The sequence below is a fragment of the Carassius gibelio genome, chromosome A5 (assembly GCF_023724105.1).
Source record: "Carassius gibelio isolate Cgi1373 ecotype wild population from Czech Republic chromosome A5, carGib1.2-hapl.c, whole genome shotgun sequence".
Lineage (NCBI taxonomy): Eukaryota > Metazoa > Chordata > Actinopteri > Cypriniformes > Cyprinidae > Carassius > Carassius gibelio.
This window is the reverse complement of record NC_068375.1, coordinates 14765166-14784120: the sequence shown is the minus strand read 5'-3', so window position 1 is coordinate 14784120 and position 18955 is coordinate 14765166. Positions and strand designations below refer to the sequence as shown.

General features: G+C 38.8%; 1 protein-coding gene across 3 annotated transcripts in view; it reads left to right on the top strand.

Annotated features, from left to right (window-relative positions):
- ca5h11orf54 (chromosome A5 C11orf54 homolog) overlaps window positions 1-18955 on the top strand; it is a 22705-nt gene extending 3750 nt beyond the window's left edge. For 2 of the 3 annotated variants that reach the window (XM_052591928.1, XM_052591927.1), the window contains 7 exons: window positions 12066-12164; window positions 12238-12311; window positions 13844-13945; window positions 14276-14452; window positions 16641-16790; window positions 17462-17578; window positions 17685-18955. In XM_052591928.1, coding sequence (XP_052447888.1) covers window positions 13853-13945; window positions 14276-14452; window positions 16641-16790; window positions 17462-17578; window positions 17685-17858 — 711 coding nt within the window. In that variant the 5' untranslated portion in view covers window positions 12066-12164; window positions 12238-12311; window positions 13844-13852 and the 3' untranslated portion in view covers window positions 17859-18955. Of the gene's footprint in view, window positions 1-11386; window positions 11563-12065; window positions 12165-12237; window positions 12312-13843; window positions 13946-14275; window positions 14453-16640; window positions 16791-17461; window positions 17579-17684 lie in introns of those variants that run through there. The other variant, XM_052591925.1, reaches the window with a different exon arrangement.

Genomic DNA, 18955 nt, shown 5'->3' with positions numbered 1-18955 from the left:
TCATACTGAGATTCTTCACTGTCATTTTTCTGCTTCTTCTTCTTCAGTGATTTGAATCTAGCTACATTAGGTAAACAGGCATCCTGCGATTTCCTCTGATGTCTGTATATGCTCAGGTTGTTCAGTCTGGGGAGCTTCAAAAGTTTCAGTCCTCAGAATTCTCTATGTGTGCAATCTTTGTCCTCTCTGTCTTTTCTCAAACTTTTTGTTCTTTTAGGTATTATCTCACTAGTTTGTGACTCAATGAACCGATCCATCTCAAATGAATGAACATTGTGCGCACCAAAAGTATCTGCACCAGGCTCTGCTTCCTCTTGCTCTTTTCATTTGTGCCTTTTCTTCTTTTTCTTTTTACTGGTTAATGTGCTGTCTGAAGGGACAGGGGAATTAGTTTTTTCCACACATTCTGCTGTGTTTCCTGACTGCAAGCATCGTGTTTTCCAGCCCAATGATGTAATCAATTTGAGATGGAGAACCTGCATTCTGACTTTCCTTTTTACGTTTGGCCACTTTTAACATTTGTGCTGCATTATCTTCCAAATATTCCAGTGCACTGCCATCGCTTGGCATTTTTCAATCGTCTTTTGTGCTGTCAGCCTAACATCATCAAACTGAAACAAAGAACTCACATCCAGATTCACATCAACAGATTTATACCGATGTTTCTCATTTCACCTTTTTTTCTCTTCTTTTTCTTTACTGAGCTTAATTTAGCTACATTGGCTGAAGGACATCTTTTCATTTCCTCTGATGTCTGTAAATGCTCAAACTGATCACTCTCTGTAGACTGAATCAAATTATTTCCTCCAATTTCTGAAGTTTTAACATCCACGTGTTCTAACTGAACATTATACTCAAGTTCTGCATCCTTTCGCTCTTTTAATTTCTTTTTCATCTTTTTCTTTTTGTCCTTTGTGATAACAGTGCCATCTGAACTTAGATTTCTGTTTTTTTCCAAGAGTTCGGCTCTGCTCTCTGATTGCGAGCTGGATGCTTATTTCTGCAGTCCAATTACGTCATCACTTTGAGATGGAGAACTTGCATTTTGACTTTTCTTTTTGCATTGGGAAACCTTTAAAATATGTGGTGTATTACCCTCCAAATGTTCAGCTGTGTGGTCATCGCTTGGCCTCTCTTCAGTGACCTGATCTTCTTCTTGTTCAACCACTCTGAATAAAGCAACGTGATTAAACTGAGACCCAAAATTTAGATCCAGATCAACAGATTCATCTTTAGGTTCCTCAGTCTCATCTCTTTTCGTCTCTGAATGCTCAGGTAAATCAGCCTCTGGAGCTTCACTTGATTGATTCATTTAATTTACTCTCAACTCTGCAGGTCTATCAGAGTCCAAAGTTTCGCTTGATGGGATTTCAGTAGCACTATTCTCCTCTACATATGCCATCTTAGTCCTCTCTTTTTCTTTTCTTTTCTTCTTTTTTAGTTACTTTGGTTGTCAGTTCAGTAGGTTGTGACCAACTGCACTGAACTGTCTCAACTGACTGATTTTCTACACTAGGCTCTGCATCCTCAGCTCGTTTAATTCTTACTTTTTCCTCTTAACCCTTAGTGTAGATAAAATAATTTCCTCCAATAGCTCTGATGTCTCCTCTGAATGTAAAACTGATGCTTCTCTTTGCTCTTCATTGGTTACTCTATTTTCCACCTCACACGATTTCTTGTTCTCTTTTGGTGTTGTTTTATCTCCAGTGATGTCATTAACTAGAGATTCAGAGCTCACATCTACATGTGTATCACCCATTTTATCCTTTCTCTTTCTTTCAATAAAGCTCTGCCCACCATTTTTAATCAAAGGACTTTCTGTGGGATCTGTTTCCATCTTCCATCGCTCCACATTTACCCAAGCTGAGAGGCTCACAGGAACTTGAGGAAACTTGTCTTAATGGTTCATCAGCTAGTGGTAAATGTTTTCTCTACACCTGTAACTACAGATTCCTTTTGAGATCTTTACATAGTTTTTTCTCTTTTTACTGTTACTGTTCTCTCTTCTTGAGAGCAGATCAGCATGTCTCTGGTCTGTCTTTTGGGATTCTGGGTCCTTGGTAGTGTTCATGTCTTGAGTTGTAAACTGCTTGTTTGGTGTTCCTGCACAAAGCACGGACACAGATTGTACTTCAGTCTCTATTTGAGTTACGACTTCCTTATGTGCAGGGGTTTCACCATCACACCATCTTGTTGTTCCTGGTCCAATTATGGACACAGACTGTCCTTCTGTCTCTATTTGAGTTACATCACTGTCTCCTCCATGTTTAGTGTAATAGATGCAGCTTTATGAATGTGATTGTTCTTATGTTTCCGACTGTTCAATGGCCAGGCCTAAATAAATCCTCTGACCCAAACTCACTATCAGGCTGTTGAAAATCATTCTGTATAGAAATGTTTCCCCCTTGTGGTGGCAACGAGGAACTGCTAATGTTGGGCAGGTAATCTGAAGTCATCTTCATGCTTCACTGCTGGTTCGGTATCTCTGCCTCTAGAGAGTTTCTCTGTCTCTCTTCAATTACCGATAAATGACCTCCATGCAAGTTCTTAGGACACTGGACAACTAATTGCTCTTCCTGTGAACACAACCCTTCTCAATTTTCTTTAAGCATCTTAAGAACCCTCCCATTTCTGAGTTCTAAAAAACAACAAATATATAAATAAGCATGCACAATTTAAAAACAAGTAATGACAGTGTTATCAAAGCCATATATATGTACACATAGATTCCACATTCTACTGCTCCAGACCCATCGATGCATCTGTCATATTACACATTACAGTCAACATGTCCTCACACATTAAAATCAATGAGTTTTCCAAAATGCCACAACATTCTGTAGCCTTTGGTTGTAAAAAATAAATAAATAAAAAACTGAAGACATGGGATAAACTTTCGCAGATGAGAATGTGTTAGTTTGTGTTTTTAATATGTATTACTCAATATTACAGGTTTTTAAACTATGATAACTTTTAATATCATATTAGTTAACATCTTCGTCTTGATGTATCTATTGTATTAGTTTAGTAAACCATCTGTTGAAAACCATCTGTTGAAGTCTGTTGCAGATAAAGATATTCATACATGTGTATACGGGGGTTCACAGGCCACCTTTGACCATTCCAATAGAGAGGACTGATTATTTATAGTGGGCCACAGAAACAGCTGCTAATGAGGCATCTATGTACAGTACATACATTTATGATCACAACAACCAGTCACAGCACATAGTAAACTACTATTTTTTTATGAACAATTTAATTTTCTAAAGACCATGTTTATAATTATAAACATTTATATTCTTTTACTGTCTATGCGCTGGACGGGAAAATGCGCCGGACTGAAACTAGCAAACACACTTGTGCTGCACCTTGCGTCGCATTGCGCCGGGTGTATTATAGGGCCCTTAATCATATATTTTAGGTATGCTGATGCACTTATATACAGCAATGGATTTATACTGTATATTATTGAAAAGCATGTTGTCGTTCTATAGTCTTTTCTCCACCATGGTTTTCTGTGATGCATTGGAATGCTCCAGTCACTCACAGAAATTAGTATGAATGTATGGTTTCCCTACTTACACGAAGAGGAGGGGGAAAAATGATGCATCAAGTTTGACTCAATTCACATTTTATTGTATAGAACTTTTTATTAAACACGGTAAAAACATATTTATTGTTAAAAAGCAGCTTTACAGAAATTGGGCAGTTATGTATGTTTATTCATGGATGATGTCATCATCTGAGGTCCTCTCAAGGGTTGGCATCAACTAGGGTTGGGCTGATAGACAAAGCTGTCATCCATTGCCAATGAGTGATAGACATGTTGAGCCAGCATCATGACTCCTCTCATGATTGGAGATGACTGGATAGTGCATGCCATTCCACTTTGTTGCAGTTTTATTTGTGTAAAATAACTTTTGTTTTTGCTTTCCAACCTTTTTTTCAAATAACATAATGATTTTAGTTTAACGTTACTAGCTCTTTTATTGGTACTGTAATAAATAATTTATAATAAATAATATTGATAATAGTAAATAATTGAATACTATTGAGATTGTTTTGGGCTTTATATTGAAGCTGCAGTTGCTTATTTGTCTCATGAGAGAGAGTATGTATAGTAGTAGTATGGTAGAAGCCTCATTCGACAGTTTCAAGCAATACTGTGCGTTCACACCGATGCCATCGAGAGAGTAAAAAATCACTATGGTCGCCCTGACAACAACGCTGTAGAAGGATTTGTGGACGATCTTACGTAGAATCTAATGCTTATCTGAAATTTAAATAGGCCCCAAAGCAAACAAGCTTGTTGATCTTATGCAAACTGACCACAAGGAGGGTAACGTTATAAGTTAACCTCATTAAATATGGTTGTGGACAAAATATTAAGATCCTTTACCTAATAGGCTAATGTATGAAGCACAAATACCACAAACACACACACACACACACACACACACACACACATTTATATATACATATATATATATATATATATATATATATATATATACAGGTGCTTCTCAATCAATTAGAATGTGTCACAGTGTCTGGGTTGTGTTCCCTGGGTTTCCACTAGGTGTCCTCCTTTCCCACGGTGTCTGGCACTTTATTTACTGTCTGTTCCCTTATTTGGTCACCTTCCTCCTTGTTTGAGGTAATTGATTATTCCCCACCTGTCTCCAGTTCCCTCATCTCATTCTGTGTATTTATACCCGGTCTGTCTGAGTATGTGTCACAGAGTCCTTGTCTTATGTGTGATACTAATCCGTAGTCTTGCTCTTGCCGTGTGTTCTTGTCTGTGTTCATGTTTATTGTATATCCTGGTTTTGACCCTGCCTGGACTGTTTACCCCTTTGGATTTTCCCTTAAATAAACATCATACCTGCACTTGGATCTCTCTGTGTTTCCTGTATCACCGAACGTGACAGAAGGACTCCTTCACACCAAAGATCCAGCGGTATGTTGATGAATGTTTCCTCCCCAGCCACCGAGCGGGAGAGAAGGAATCGGTTTGAGGGATCCTGCCTGGTCGTGTTTCGCGGGACCAGGGGAGGTCACCGAGGAGGAAGTGGGCAAGAGGAAGCTCAGCATCGCTCTCCACCATGGACCCCCTTCGACTCGGCTCATGTGGGAGGGACCAGAGCCGCCGTCTCACCATGGCAGATGGAGAAAGCCAGCGCCACTGCCCATGATGGCCGCAGGTCCAGCGCCACAGCACAAGATGGCCGCCAACCCAGCGCCGCTGCGGTGCATGGCCACCAACCCCGCACCACGAGGCAAGATGGAAGCCAGCCTCACACCACAGTACAGGATGGCCGCCAGCTCAGTGCCACGAGGCAACATGGCCGCCAACCCAGCACCACGAAGCAAGACGGCCGCCAACCCAGCACCACAGCACAAGATGGCCACCAACCCAGCGCCACGAGGCAATATGGACGCCAGCACAACGCCACAGCACAAAGTGGTCACCAGTCCAGCGCCACGGTGCAAGATGGCTGCCAGCTCAGCGCCAACGCCCAAGATGGCCGCTGACACTTTTCTTGATTACTTCGATATGCTGTCAAAGATCCTAGAGATTCCCAAAACGGTTCACTTCCAAGATGGCCACCAGCCCAGCGCCACAGCACCGTGTAGTTGCCAGCCCAGCACCACAGCACAAGATGGCCGCTAACCCATCGCCAATGCCCAATATGGCCACTGGTCCAGCACCACAACCCAATATGGCCGCCAGCCCAGTACCACAGCACAAGATGGCCGCTAACCCAGCGCCAATGCCCAAATTGGCCACCGGTCCAGCACCACAGCACAAGATGCTCACCGGCCCAGCACCACAACCCAAGAGGGCCCCCTGTCCAGAGTCATGGCCCAAGATGGCTGCTTGCCCAGCGCCGCTGCACAGGATGACAGTCACAGTCATCTGTCGAGTCAGGTTCCAGTGAACTCTCCAGAGTCGAGTCAGGTTCCAGTGAACTCTCCAGAGTCGAGTCAGGTGTTCGTGGACCCTCCAGAGTCAGGGCTAGTCACCACTGACATTCCAGAGTCAGGGCTAGTCACCGCTGACCTTCCAGAGTCAGGGCTAGACACCGCTGACCTTCCAGAGTCAGGGCTAGTCACCGCTGACCCTCCAGAGTCAGGGCTAGGTACCATGGACTTTCCAGAGACAAGGCTGGTCACCGTTGACCTTTCAGAGTCAAGTCAAGTCACCGGTGATCTTCAAGGACTGTGTCAAGTCACTGGTGATCTTCAAGGACTGTGTCAAGTCACCGGTGATCTTCATGAACAAAGGCAAGTCACCATTGATCTTCATGAAAAATGCCAGTCAGGCCAGCACCGATCTTCTGGAGTCCAATAAAGACACCAGGGGATTACCAGAGTTTCGTCGTCCCGTTGGTCCGGCCGAACGGAGGTCTGCTCCGCCCTGGGGGACTTCCACCCTGACCACACTGTTGTGGTGGTCTTCTGCTCCGCCCTGGGGGGGCTTCATTCCTGACCATACGGCTGTGGTGGTCTTCTGCTCCGCCCTGGGGGGCTTCATGTTGTTTTTTGTTTTTGTGTCCACTCCTGTCCCTGTTTCCCTCTGTTAGTCTGAAAAAGTGAATTTATTTCAGTAATTCAACTCAAATTGTGAAACTTGTGTATTAAATAAATTCAATGCACATCTATACTTGGAGATTAATGGTTACAATTAACTCGGTTCCCGAAAATTATAACACATGGCACATTTTGCTGAGGACAGCTTGCTGAGGACAACTTCCTCAATCTCAATCAGTTTAATGCCGGATTCGCAAAAAGATTATTCCTGAAAGATGGAGATCACAAACTAGCTGAGACAGACACATCTATACATCAAAAAATATATGTAAATAAATACAAAACAGACATCTAAGACAAGCGTAGCATGCAGGTAGTGGCCGGGGATGGCTGGTATTTTTAGGGATGGTGGGGAATACTTTGGGCCCTGTTCTTCCACAGAATCTTTCCTCGGCAATTCCACTATGCTAACCCTAATAATCTATTTAATATTTATTAATTTAGAATTTATTACCATTATTATTAATATCATTATTATTACTTGCGTCCTTCACTATCCTCCACCTTTTCCCAATTTCAGTGAAATCTTTATTATTATTATTATTATTATTATTATTATTATTATTATTGTGGTTATAGTCCATATATATCTTTGTCATCATTATTGCTAACATTACTTGTTGTCTCCACTAGTAAACCCCTCATAACTTTTTTTTCTAGTTATACTTGTTATATCTTTTATAAATCTGTTAGATCCTCAAGGATTTGTATGCTTCCTCCACACATCTAGATACAATGACGCACACACACACAAATACTAACACTTACAAGAATACATATACAGGAGTTATAAGAATTATCTTTAAATGTTAGCTATCAGTTTTTATGTTTGTTTGTCCAAGTGATTTTGTATTTGGCACTTGTAATCATTGTCACATTCTTTACTCGCATAATAAAAAAAAAGAAAAAGAAAAAAAAAGAAAAAAGGAAATGTTACTTAAAGGGTTAGTTCACCCAAAAATTACAATTATGTCATTAATTATGTCATTCGATGTAACTGGATCTTTTTGAACCAGTTCACCAAATCGAACTGAATCGTTTGAAACGGTTCACGTCTCCAATACGCATTAATCCACAAATGACTGAAGCTGTTAACTTTTTTAATGTGGCTGACACTCCCTCTGAGTTCAAACAAACCAATATCCCGGAGTAATTCATGTACTCAAACAGTACACTGACTGAACTGCTGTGAAGAGAGAACTGAAGAAGAACACAGAGCCGAGCCAGATAACGAAAAATAGACTGACTCGTTCACGAGTCAAGAACCGGTTTCATCGGACAGAAAGCTCTCGGACTAAATCTAAAATATCTTAAACTGTGTTTCTGAAGATAAACGGAGGTCTCACGAGTTTGGAACAACATGCGGGTGAGTCATTAATGACATAATTTTTCATTTTTGGGTGAACTTACCCTTTAAGTAAGTATAATCAGGCATAAACATTACTTAATGTAGGTATAATCAAAATTGATTTAAGAGTTTGAAGTGAACTGGGACTATTATACTATTATTTATTATATCATTAGATTATTATTCCTATAACATTGATGCACATCAGCAACTCACCAGGAACACCAATAATCTCAGACACCTTGGTCCTTGCATAATTTTTCTTATTTATGTCCCTGTACGCAAACAGGGACACGTTGTAGATTATTGGTAAACCAGCCACAGCAATAATCAACCTCTTCTCAATTTTGCTTGTGAACTAATGTGGTCGGATTTTCTAAGTGGATAAAAATTATAACTATAATGTAAGAGCACTTTGCAGCACTTCGACCTTGGCGCAGTTTTTTTCCCCTGGACATTTATTCGAAAATGAAAGTTAAACACCATGTCCTCAGCAGTCTATGGAGATTCCTAAATTCGTTGCTGCATCCCAACACTTCACTCAAAATATTTTTCAAATATTTGAAAAATATTTTTAATACATTAAAATGACTTACTTAAAACAATTATATTACAGCACTTATTTATTTATCAATGACTAGCTAATACTAATCAATACTAATCAAATTTTTACTTTGGTTACTTTATTTTAAGGTGTCCCTGTCCCCACAAATAAATGCTAAGTAAAATTAATTAATTAATGAACATGGATTAAATTGATTTCAGTGTGTTTAACCACTCATTCAGATATATGACACAAAATATTAAAAAGATTAAGAGAAGCAACAATACCGCACGTCTAGGTTCAATTACAAGTCTTGTTTCATCTGTTCAAAGGTGGACTGAAGCATCTCTGCATTTCTTCGAGGTTCTAGTGAACTGCTCGAAACACTCATTGATAGAAATGACACCATCATGTGGAGGAGATTCGAAGATGAGCTCTGAATGGTGATCAATGTTGATCAGATCTCTAACATGCGACACAACCGGTACAGTCTGATGGGTGCATATGAGGCACTGGCTGTTTCTGCGACAGATTACACATTAACATAAAGTACTGGTCAAAAAAACTATTTAGGCCTGTCTTTTCACTAGGAAGTGGCATTATTGTTTTTTTTTTACAAAATGATTGTTAATGTACATAATGACTTCATCCTAGGCCGTAAGATCATGTATTATGATTTTTTCAGCAAAATCTGTGGCTTGAATAAAGTCTGAATACTTTGTATGGATCTTGCTCTTTGTTCTGTTTTGCCATACTAGAAACAAAATCACTTTGTTCATTCTTGAAGTAAACTTTGGCCTGTTTGGTGATTAGATTACAAGGTTTTGAACTGCAATGTAACCCTTTCTGGTGTGCGATAGCCAAAAAAGGTCAAAAAGTCAAAAAGATACAAATATACAGTAGTTCATTCATAAATTGTACAAAAATAAGGTAAAATTAATTTCTGAAATAAAGCAGAATTCAGAGTATCCACTTACAAACTGGACATGAGCTGCGATTGAGCACAGAGTCACATGGACGATGCACTACTCACATACTCACATCATGCCAAGTTTTTACAGATTCTCTGGCCTTGGCAGTTTTGGCCTAATGGTTAGAGAGTTGGACTTGTAACCCAAAGTTTGCGGGTTTAAGTCTCAGGTCCGGCAGGAATTGTCGGTGGGGGGTGTGTATAAGCATCGCTGTCTTCCACCCTCAATACAATGACTAAAAGGAGACCCTTGAGCAAGTCATTGAACCCCTGCTAAATGCATAAATGGGGTAAATGCAGAGCACAAAATCCATGTGAGGGTCACTATACTTGGCCACAGCATTTCACTTAAATTTTTTACCATCAATATAGTTCACTGTGTGATGAGGATATTCATTCGGATGCATTCTTGAATCCAGTCCAATGTTTCCCAAGCACTCCAGTATGTGAAGCTTTAACACACTGCATCCATTGCAGACTGCAGTCTTGACAGTTTTCTTTTTGCTTCTTTTTTTCTGGTTGACTGGTGAACATAAAACCAGTTCTGACTTCTTTATTTTTTTGAAGTAAATAAATAAATGGGCATGTTTTTATTGCAAAAATAGCAATTTCCTATTTTTTCCCATTTTCCTCATAGAAATGAATAATGATGTTTTGTTTTCCACCAGTTGTGGGCGTGGTATACTTACTGAGTATAATAAACCCCACCCTCAAGACTGATTGACAGCTGACTTTGTTAGGGCATTGGAAATGCAAGCGCTAAGGGGATTGCGATTCTATCTGAATTCTGTGAGGGTTGGAGCAGGACTCTTAAGAAGTGAAATAGCAAATGGCTGATTTTCTATTGCTATTGCAAAATGACAGGGCCATAACTCCTAAGACATTGGAAATGCAATTGCAAATGGACTTTGTGTTTCCGTTTGCAATTTGGCAGACATGTTATATACAAGATAAAAGAAAATGGAGACACGAATGCACAATTTGCAATTGCGTGTGGATTATGACAAAATTATGCAATTCCAAATACAATTTACAATTCTTTTTGAATATTGTCCTAAATGTCATTCCATAGGGCAGGGGTTCTCAAAGTCTACATTCAAAGGTCCAAATCAGAATTTTCAACAATGAGAAAGGTCCGGAACTATTGATCATTACAAAACTTGTTTTTAATCAACATGTATTACAAATTAACATTCGTTTTATGAAAAAATAAGGTGGCTGCATTCAAAATAGCTACATGAATAACGTGCAAAAGTAGCAAAACAATTAATTTAAGGGTCTGAATTTTTCTTAACAAAACACCACAAAAGTAACATGGTGGATATTGTCGTTCAAAATGACCGTGTTTTGTTTCATAATGCCGTTTGACGTTTCCACTCTTCACAACTCCAACTGTTTCATTACAAATCAAACAGAATGGCTTCGTGCTGGATTGGGGCAAAATGAACGCATACCTCTCTGTCCAATCATCTTTGAAAACTCTATTTTCTTGGTCAACTTTTCTTTTCCTGGACAATGACATCCTCCACACCCATTCAAACGCGTATATATATTACTGAGGTGAAGTGTCGCGTCGCGCAACTCGCGCCCAATTACGTCAAACGTTTACACTCACTGGATGCCATTGCAACTGAATCACGGAAAACTTTCAATATATCGCCTTCGCTTTAATTGCGGAAAATCTCCAAAAAGACATAAAACACTAAACAAATGATTTTGACATGCGTTTAATAAAGTAGGAAATCCAGACTTTTAATCCCTTACACACAATTACTGCTGTTGAAATATGAAATGGAGGCGGGTCCGGATTGAATTCTCTCCGGGTCCGGATCCGGACCGGAGTCCGGACTTTGAGAAGTGCTGCCATAGGGCGTGTTTACGTTTTCTGGGTGGCCAATCAAAGCGTTTTCACGAGTTTACATGCCCCTTTCGCTCTGCTCAGAGCTGTGAAATGATACGAGCGGAAGGAAAAGCCCGTCGTCATGTGATCCGTCTAAATGCGCGAGCCTGACAGATCGATACACACGCTGAAGAGGATGGCAGACACCGGCAAGACCGAGAAATTCCAGCTGCACGTTCCAAACCTCGCGGAATTATGTCAGGGTAATCGGTGCATTTTGATTTGAAAACAAAGGGTGTAGCATGTAGCATGATGACTGTTTTCTTTCACTGAAGTTAACAAACCGAGGTGATACAGGTCCGAACTTCAAACTGGCTGGTTTTTAAACCATTTAGATTTTTGGGAAAGATTCTTTACCCTTCCTTGTTTGTTTTTATTTAGGCTGATGCAGATTGCAAACACCAGCCGTTGCAACATTAAACTTATTTTTTCTGTCTAAATAAATGTTTTACTCAAAGAAATTTATAAAATGCAAATTGTTATTTTTTTTCAATGAAATAATTACAATTATGTAAACTTTTTACCGAATACAGTAAATCATTGCATTAATGCGTTCAGTCCTAGATACACTTTTTACTACTGCGACGAAAAACAGCGAGCTAAACATGAATAACAATTCACTGTTTGCACTTTTAAGTTGTCCTTGCAGAAGTATTTTACTAAGAATTTTCTGACCTTCTGACCTATGTGTGTGTTTGTGTTGCAGTGCTGCAGTCAGGACTGAATAAGAATTTTTCTGATGTAAAAGTGTCCGTAACAGACTGTCCAGATCTTACTCAAGAGCCTTTTGGGTTTCCTGTCAAGGGTGAGTACAAATGTTATTCCATGGGTCAAGGTGTTAAAGGCTCTTTGAACAACTCTTATTTCTCTTTTATTAGGTCTTTGTGGCAAACCTCGTATCACCGATGTGGGAGGTGTACCATATCTGATTCCTTTGGCCCAACCGAACAAGGTGCGTTAGTAAACTATAAATCTGACTGTCATAAAAAACACTATTGTATCCTAACAAATGCAAACTTTCTCCTGTAAACAGAGGTGGATGGTTACAAAGTACATTTACTTGAGTGTTTACTTTATGCATACTCGAGTTTTTGAAAATTTTGCTGTGTTGTCAAATAAATCTTTCTGTTTTGCTTTTATATTAGACGCCAGGGTTTTTTGGAAAAAAATGCTGGATTTTGACATCAAGATTTCAAAAGCTTGTGACTTGAAAGGGCTTAAAGATAGAGATCTACTGTAAAAAATAAAAATGTTGGGCATGACTGAAAGTTTATGCGGGGTGTAAATATACTAATCTAATTAGCATATTATGATTCAAATTTTTATAATTTTCAGGAAATAGTAGATATTGAATTGTTTTTACTTATTTGCATGGCTTTTTATCCTCATAAAAAAAGAGGAAAAGAGGAAACCAACAATAAAACAGGAGAAAGTACTTAATACTATACTGATACAGGTGCATCTAAAAAAAATAGAATATCATGGTAAAGTTCTTTATTTTTTTGTAATTCAAAAAAGCAAACTTTCCTATACTATAGATTCATTCAACACAAACTGAAATATTTCAAGAGTTAATTCTGATGGTTATGACTTACAGCTTAGAAAAATAAAAAACTCAGTATCTCAAAAAATTTGAATATTTTCTCAAAGATCAATCAAAAAGAAGATTTACAAAACAGAAATGTTCAAGATCTCCAAAGCAGGTTTAATTATGCACTCAGTAATTGGCTGGGGCTCCTTTTGCACGAATTACAGCTTCAATGCAGCGTGGCATTAAGGTGATCAGTCTGTAGCACTGCTGAGGCGTTATTGAAGCCCAGGTTGCTTTGATAGCGGCCTTCAGCTCCTCTCTATTGTTTGTCAGATGTTACTTCTCTCCCTCTTTACAATACCCCATAGATTCTCTGTGAGGTTAAGGTCAGGTGAGCTGGCTGGCCAATCAAGTACAGTAGCATCATGGTCATCAAACCACTTAGAAGTGGTTTTGGCACTGTGGGCAGATGCTAGTCCTGCTGGAAAATGAAATCAGCATCTCCATAAGGCTTGTCAGCAGATGGAGGCATGAAGTGCTCCAAAATCTCCTGGTAGATGGCTGCATTCACTTTGGATTTAATAAAACACAATGGAGCAACACCAGCAGACGCCACGGCAGCCAAATCATCTCTGACTTCAGAAACTTCACTCTGGACTTCAAACAGCTTGGACTTCTGTGCCTCTCCAGTCTTCCTCCGGACTCCAGACCTTGATTTCCAAATGAAATGCTAAATTTGCTTGCAGGTTTTGCAAGTATTACATACAACAATTATAAAACTGTGTTGACTTAAAAGAGGAAATTTACTTTTGGTACTTAAGTACTTTTAAATGCTAGTACTTCTGTACTTTTAAGTACAAATCTGCCTTTAGAACTTGTAATATTTGACCAGCAGTGTCTGTACTTTGACTCAAGTAATGGATTTGTGTACTTTGTCCTCCTCTGCCCGTAAGGTGTACAACATGAACACTGTGTCCAAGGAGGTGGAGCTGCCTGGGGGATTTTTTCTTGGTGCTGGTGCGGTTTCCTACAAGACAGTTGGCATGAATGGAGAGGTCTGTACAGCTGTACTTAAAGAAGCAGTATGAAGTTTTTACACACTATAAAATGTTTAGACCTAATGTGATGGAATGAAATTATAAAAAATAAATGAATGAAAAGAAACTGATGTGAATTTGCAGTGGCATCAGTGAACAAACATTCTTATTTGTAATGCTACATATGATAAGTTTCTGTATAAAGTCCAAAACATTATCATATCAACCGTATTAACCAAAAAAAGTATTGTCACTTCAAAACATAATTTTCTTTTTTAATACACCGCTTTTTGGTTTAATGTGGGATTCATAACACTGTTTCTGTCCCGTTTTTTTTTTTTTCCGTAGTTAATGCCTCTGGTGCTGACTGAAGCTGAAGGAAGAGCTGCAGTGAATGGCAGTTATTTTTCATCCATCAACCCAGTGGATGGAAAATGTCTGCAGGAGAAATATAGCGACAGGTTCCATGACTGTGACTTCGGCCTCCTTGCAAACCTTTATGCATGTGAGGGCAAACCTGGAAAGGTAAAAACCATGGGGACTTTGCTCTTCATATCACACTGACAGAATTGCCGCACTATAATCCTAATACTGTGATGTATTTCATTTGGTAATAGCCAAAAATGATGAAACCTTTATCAGGAGTAAGCTACTGATAATTATTACAGAACACTTGAAATGCATTTATTAAATATTTGCGCACTGGTGTTCATGTAGAGTGGGTGCTGGTGTCCTGTGAATCACCGCTCACAGTGGACATAGTCAACGGCGACACCAGCCCCACTACAGATCTAGCACCCAGCCAAGCATCGACAATCTGCGAGATTTCAAGTAGAGAATCTCTGCTGCATCATTAGTGACCGAGCATAACATCGTCACAGAGCCAGAGCAGTGCATGTCTGACCGGGTGTGTGAGCCGGCTGCTTCGTCCATCACTGAGGGAGTTAGGGATGTCCAGATCCTATCACGGGATGGAAATCGAGCCCGATCATGTGGTTTCAGACTCGATCGGAATCAGACGTTCCCTCCAGATGAGGACTCTGAAATATTTAATAAAGGTGTGAATAAATATATAGCCTGTGCATGATCTGGTGTTTTATTCGGACACAGAATAAGGCGAGATGAACATCAAGGAGCGCTAAACACTCCTGCAGTGTGCGTTTCATTCATACTCAACGCCAGAGGGCGCTCTCGCGCAGAAAGTCATATAAGGAAATTCCTAATATGGACAAAAGCATCCAGCTATCGCTGTATGAAAACAGCTATTTTCACAGGAAAACAGAAACTTTTGGAAACACAAATACAATGTTTTTTTTTTTTTATTCATCTCCAGCAGGTGATAAATAAAATATATGAACAATGCAGTGCTGATTGACATAGCATTTATTACAGTATAGAAACTATTCTACCTTATTATGTGATAAACAGTCTTTGTAGTATATAAACAAATCATTATTTGTTATCTTCCAGCAGTTATAGATTTCTAAGCCAATTAAAAGCTAGAAATTAGAGAAAAAATTGTTATACAACCAGTCAAAAGTTTTTGAACAGTAAGCTTGTTAATGTTGTTTAAAGAAGTCTCTTCTGTTCACCAAGCCTGCATTTATTTGATCCAAAGTACAGCTAAACAGTACAATTTTGAAATATTTTTGCTAGCCTATTTAAAATAGCTGTTTTCTATTTGAATATATTTCAAAATCTAATTTATTGAACATCCTGGATCTGTTTTTTCGCTCTTCTTTATTATTTTTTTAATGTATTATAGAAGTATCGGAATGGGACTCGATATCGGTAGATACTCAAAAACAAATGACTCGGACTCGAGGGCAAAAAAACCTGATCGGGACATTCCTAGAGGGAGTGCTAGTGGAGTACGAGGGCATGGAAGTGAGCCCCGCCCACCACTGAGTGTGAGCGTTTGGTTACCACGCTAGAGAACGGTTTTGATTTCGGATAGGTTGATATTCTCCCCACTTTGCTATCGTCAGAACTGCTGGTCCCGCCCAGCCTCCCTCTCCCACCACTTCTCCAGAATACTATTGAGGCTGCTCTATTTTTTTGTTGGATTTTGTACTATCCTCCAAGTTCCTCTCAGGCCTCAACCAATCCTGCCACACATCCCTCTCAGTGGCGAGTCACCACCTAAGGCCTGCCGGTAGCCACCTCTTCCCAGGTTTGATGAACCCGTAACTGTCTACTATCTCTGTGTGCTCTGCTCCACCTCAGACCATCTTCCTCTGCTCAAGGCTGCCCCTTGGTCTTCACCACTATCACGATCACTCTGGGCTTTTTTGTTGGATGTCCTTCCTCCTCCAGAGTCTCCTCCGCTTTCCATTTTTCAACGCATGGTTGTACCTTCTGGAGGGGGGCGTTTTGTCACACACATGCACATTCTCCATGTGGACTTTGTGTGTTTGCAACCTTTTTTCCAACCTATGGTTATCATGGTTATTGATTGTATTGTGTTCAGCTGTGTTCGCCTTATCACTTTCCCAATTTAAGTTAAGGCGTTTTCAGTTTGTTGTTGTCCGGCTTCATGTACACTAAACCCTGGTTTTGTGTGAGTTATCCTGTATTTCTGTCAACCTGAGAATTATTATATGAAAACACCTTGGATTCTAGTATCACTGTCTTTTGTGCGTGTGCTCTTATGCAATCAAGTTGTAACAACATTGTTATCAGACAGTAACAAGGTTTGAAACTACCATTGCAGGTCATCGAGGTGAGAGCCTGCAGAAGAACTGGAGAGGACAGTCTCGTGAGCTGCATGAGAAAGACCATGGAAGAACATTATGGGGAGAAGAGTGTGGCCCTGGGGGGAACTTTCGTCTTACAAAAGGGGAAGGCGAAGATCCATATTATGGTATTAAAAAAATAAAAAAAACGTAATAAAAAATAAACATTTGGATGTCCTATAAAAAGCACAGTCCAGATGTAAAAATCTGCTTAATTTATTTCATGAAGAAAAGTTAATGCATTAAATTTCTAAATAAAATATCTATTTATAGCATTGTGGATTCTATAGATAATACTTGAACAATAATATTTCACAATGTTACTCTTTCTATATATATATATATATATATATATATATATATATATATATATATTATATATATATATATTATATATTATATATATATATATTATATATATATATATATATATATATATATATATAATCAAATAAGTGCAGCCTTGTGAACATCAGAGACTTCTTTCAGAAATGTTATCTTAACTTTTCTTAACTTTTGAATGGAAGTGTACAATCTTTTTATGCTTTTCAGATTTACTTGTAATACTGTGATTCTTTTTTGTATGTGTTTGTGTTTGGGAGACCAAATTTTTTTGGCCCCTATGATGAAACAAGCTTATAAATCATACAGAATGAAGTGAGTGGTGGTCGGTTTAGGGTTAGGGGATAGAAAATACAGTTCGCCATTGAACTATAGAATAAAGTAGGATTCTGAACTACGATTACGAATTACGAATGATGTGATGTGAACGTAATCTTTTCATTGCTCTGTCTTTAAGCCTCCTGAATTCTCTGCCTGCCCTCTAAACACCAATGAGGAGGTCAATAACTGGCTCAGGCATTTTGAAATCAGTGCTCCACTGATCTTTCAAACGGTCATGGTGTCCAGAGACCCAGTGAGTACCAACCCACCGTGTCATACCTCCATTTCACTGACAATGTTATTCTGCATCTTTGCTAAATATTTCTTATCAACTAATTTCTGTTGCTCCTAATTCACAGGGTCTTGACCTGAGAGTGGAGCATACACATGGCTTCAGTCATCATGGTGAGGGAGGCCATTACTACATTGACACCACTCCAAACACAGTGGAGTACCTGGGATACTTCCTGCCCGCTGAGTTCATCTACCGTATCGACCGACCCACTGAGACACACAATATTGGCCGAGATTAAACTATAGACAGTTCTTATTTTTTTTAAGAGCATTATAGACATTATAATACATTTTGCAACGTTGTTGATGAAAAGTAAATAAATAACAAGTATTGAGTGACTTTTCACAATCCAATACATTTCACAATACATTTTGTACTAGATATTCAAGCCTTTTCAAATAGCTCTTTTTTTAATTAACTTCACCGGGAGATTAGCCCATTAATTGAAACCTAACTGAACTGATTTTTCACAACTGCACTACATTTTTGCAACTGATTTGGCACAGCAACATTTGTGGCACCAAATCAGCATATTATATGATTTCTGAAGGATCATGTGACACTGAAGACTGGAGTAATGGCTGCTGAAAATTCAGCTTTGGATTCACAGAAATAAATGACATTTTAAAATCGATTAAAATTGAAAACAGTTCAGCTTATCCGAAATCAAACTGTAATACTATTTAACAGTATTGCTTTTCTTTCTTTCTTTTTTTTTTACTTGTATTGTTGATTAAATAAATGTAGCCTCTATGAGCCTTCTTTCAAAATCATTAAAAAATCTCAATCATTCCAAACCTTTGACTGGTAGTGTTTTAAACATTTAAAAAATGTTGTGTGTTCAGTATTCATTGTAACACTTGCATGCAAAGACCAAATAATATGAGACCTTTCACCTGATCTTTTATTTAGTGAAGACCATACAGTATATTAGGCCTGTCTCAAGTCTTGATATTGGCTGCTGCCAACTAGAACTGAGGAATATTAGTACATTCTCAACCAGACAAATTTATAGGAGCTCTGCCCAAAGCCATTTCTAATCGTGCATTAGGAATCCACTCTGAAAGTTATGGCCATTTTTAAAGCCCTGATTTAAAATTATTATTTGTACAAACAACACCTGAAGAGATCATATTTTCTTATACCCTGAAATGTATTCTTTAATTATAATGTAAACCACTTTGCTTTTTTTTTATTATTTGCTACATATGCTAAATAACATATGAACTTATCGCAATTTCATCAGCACCCTCTCAAAACTTTCTCAAAACACTTTTGCTCATTGTTCAGACTTCGGCTTATGTCACTCTGATAAATAAAAGAGCACAAACTGTT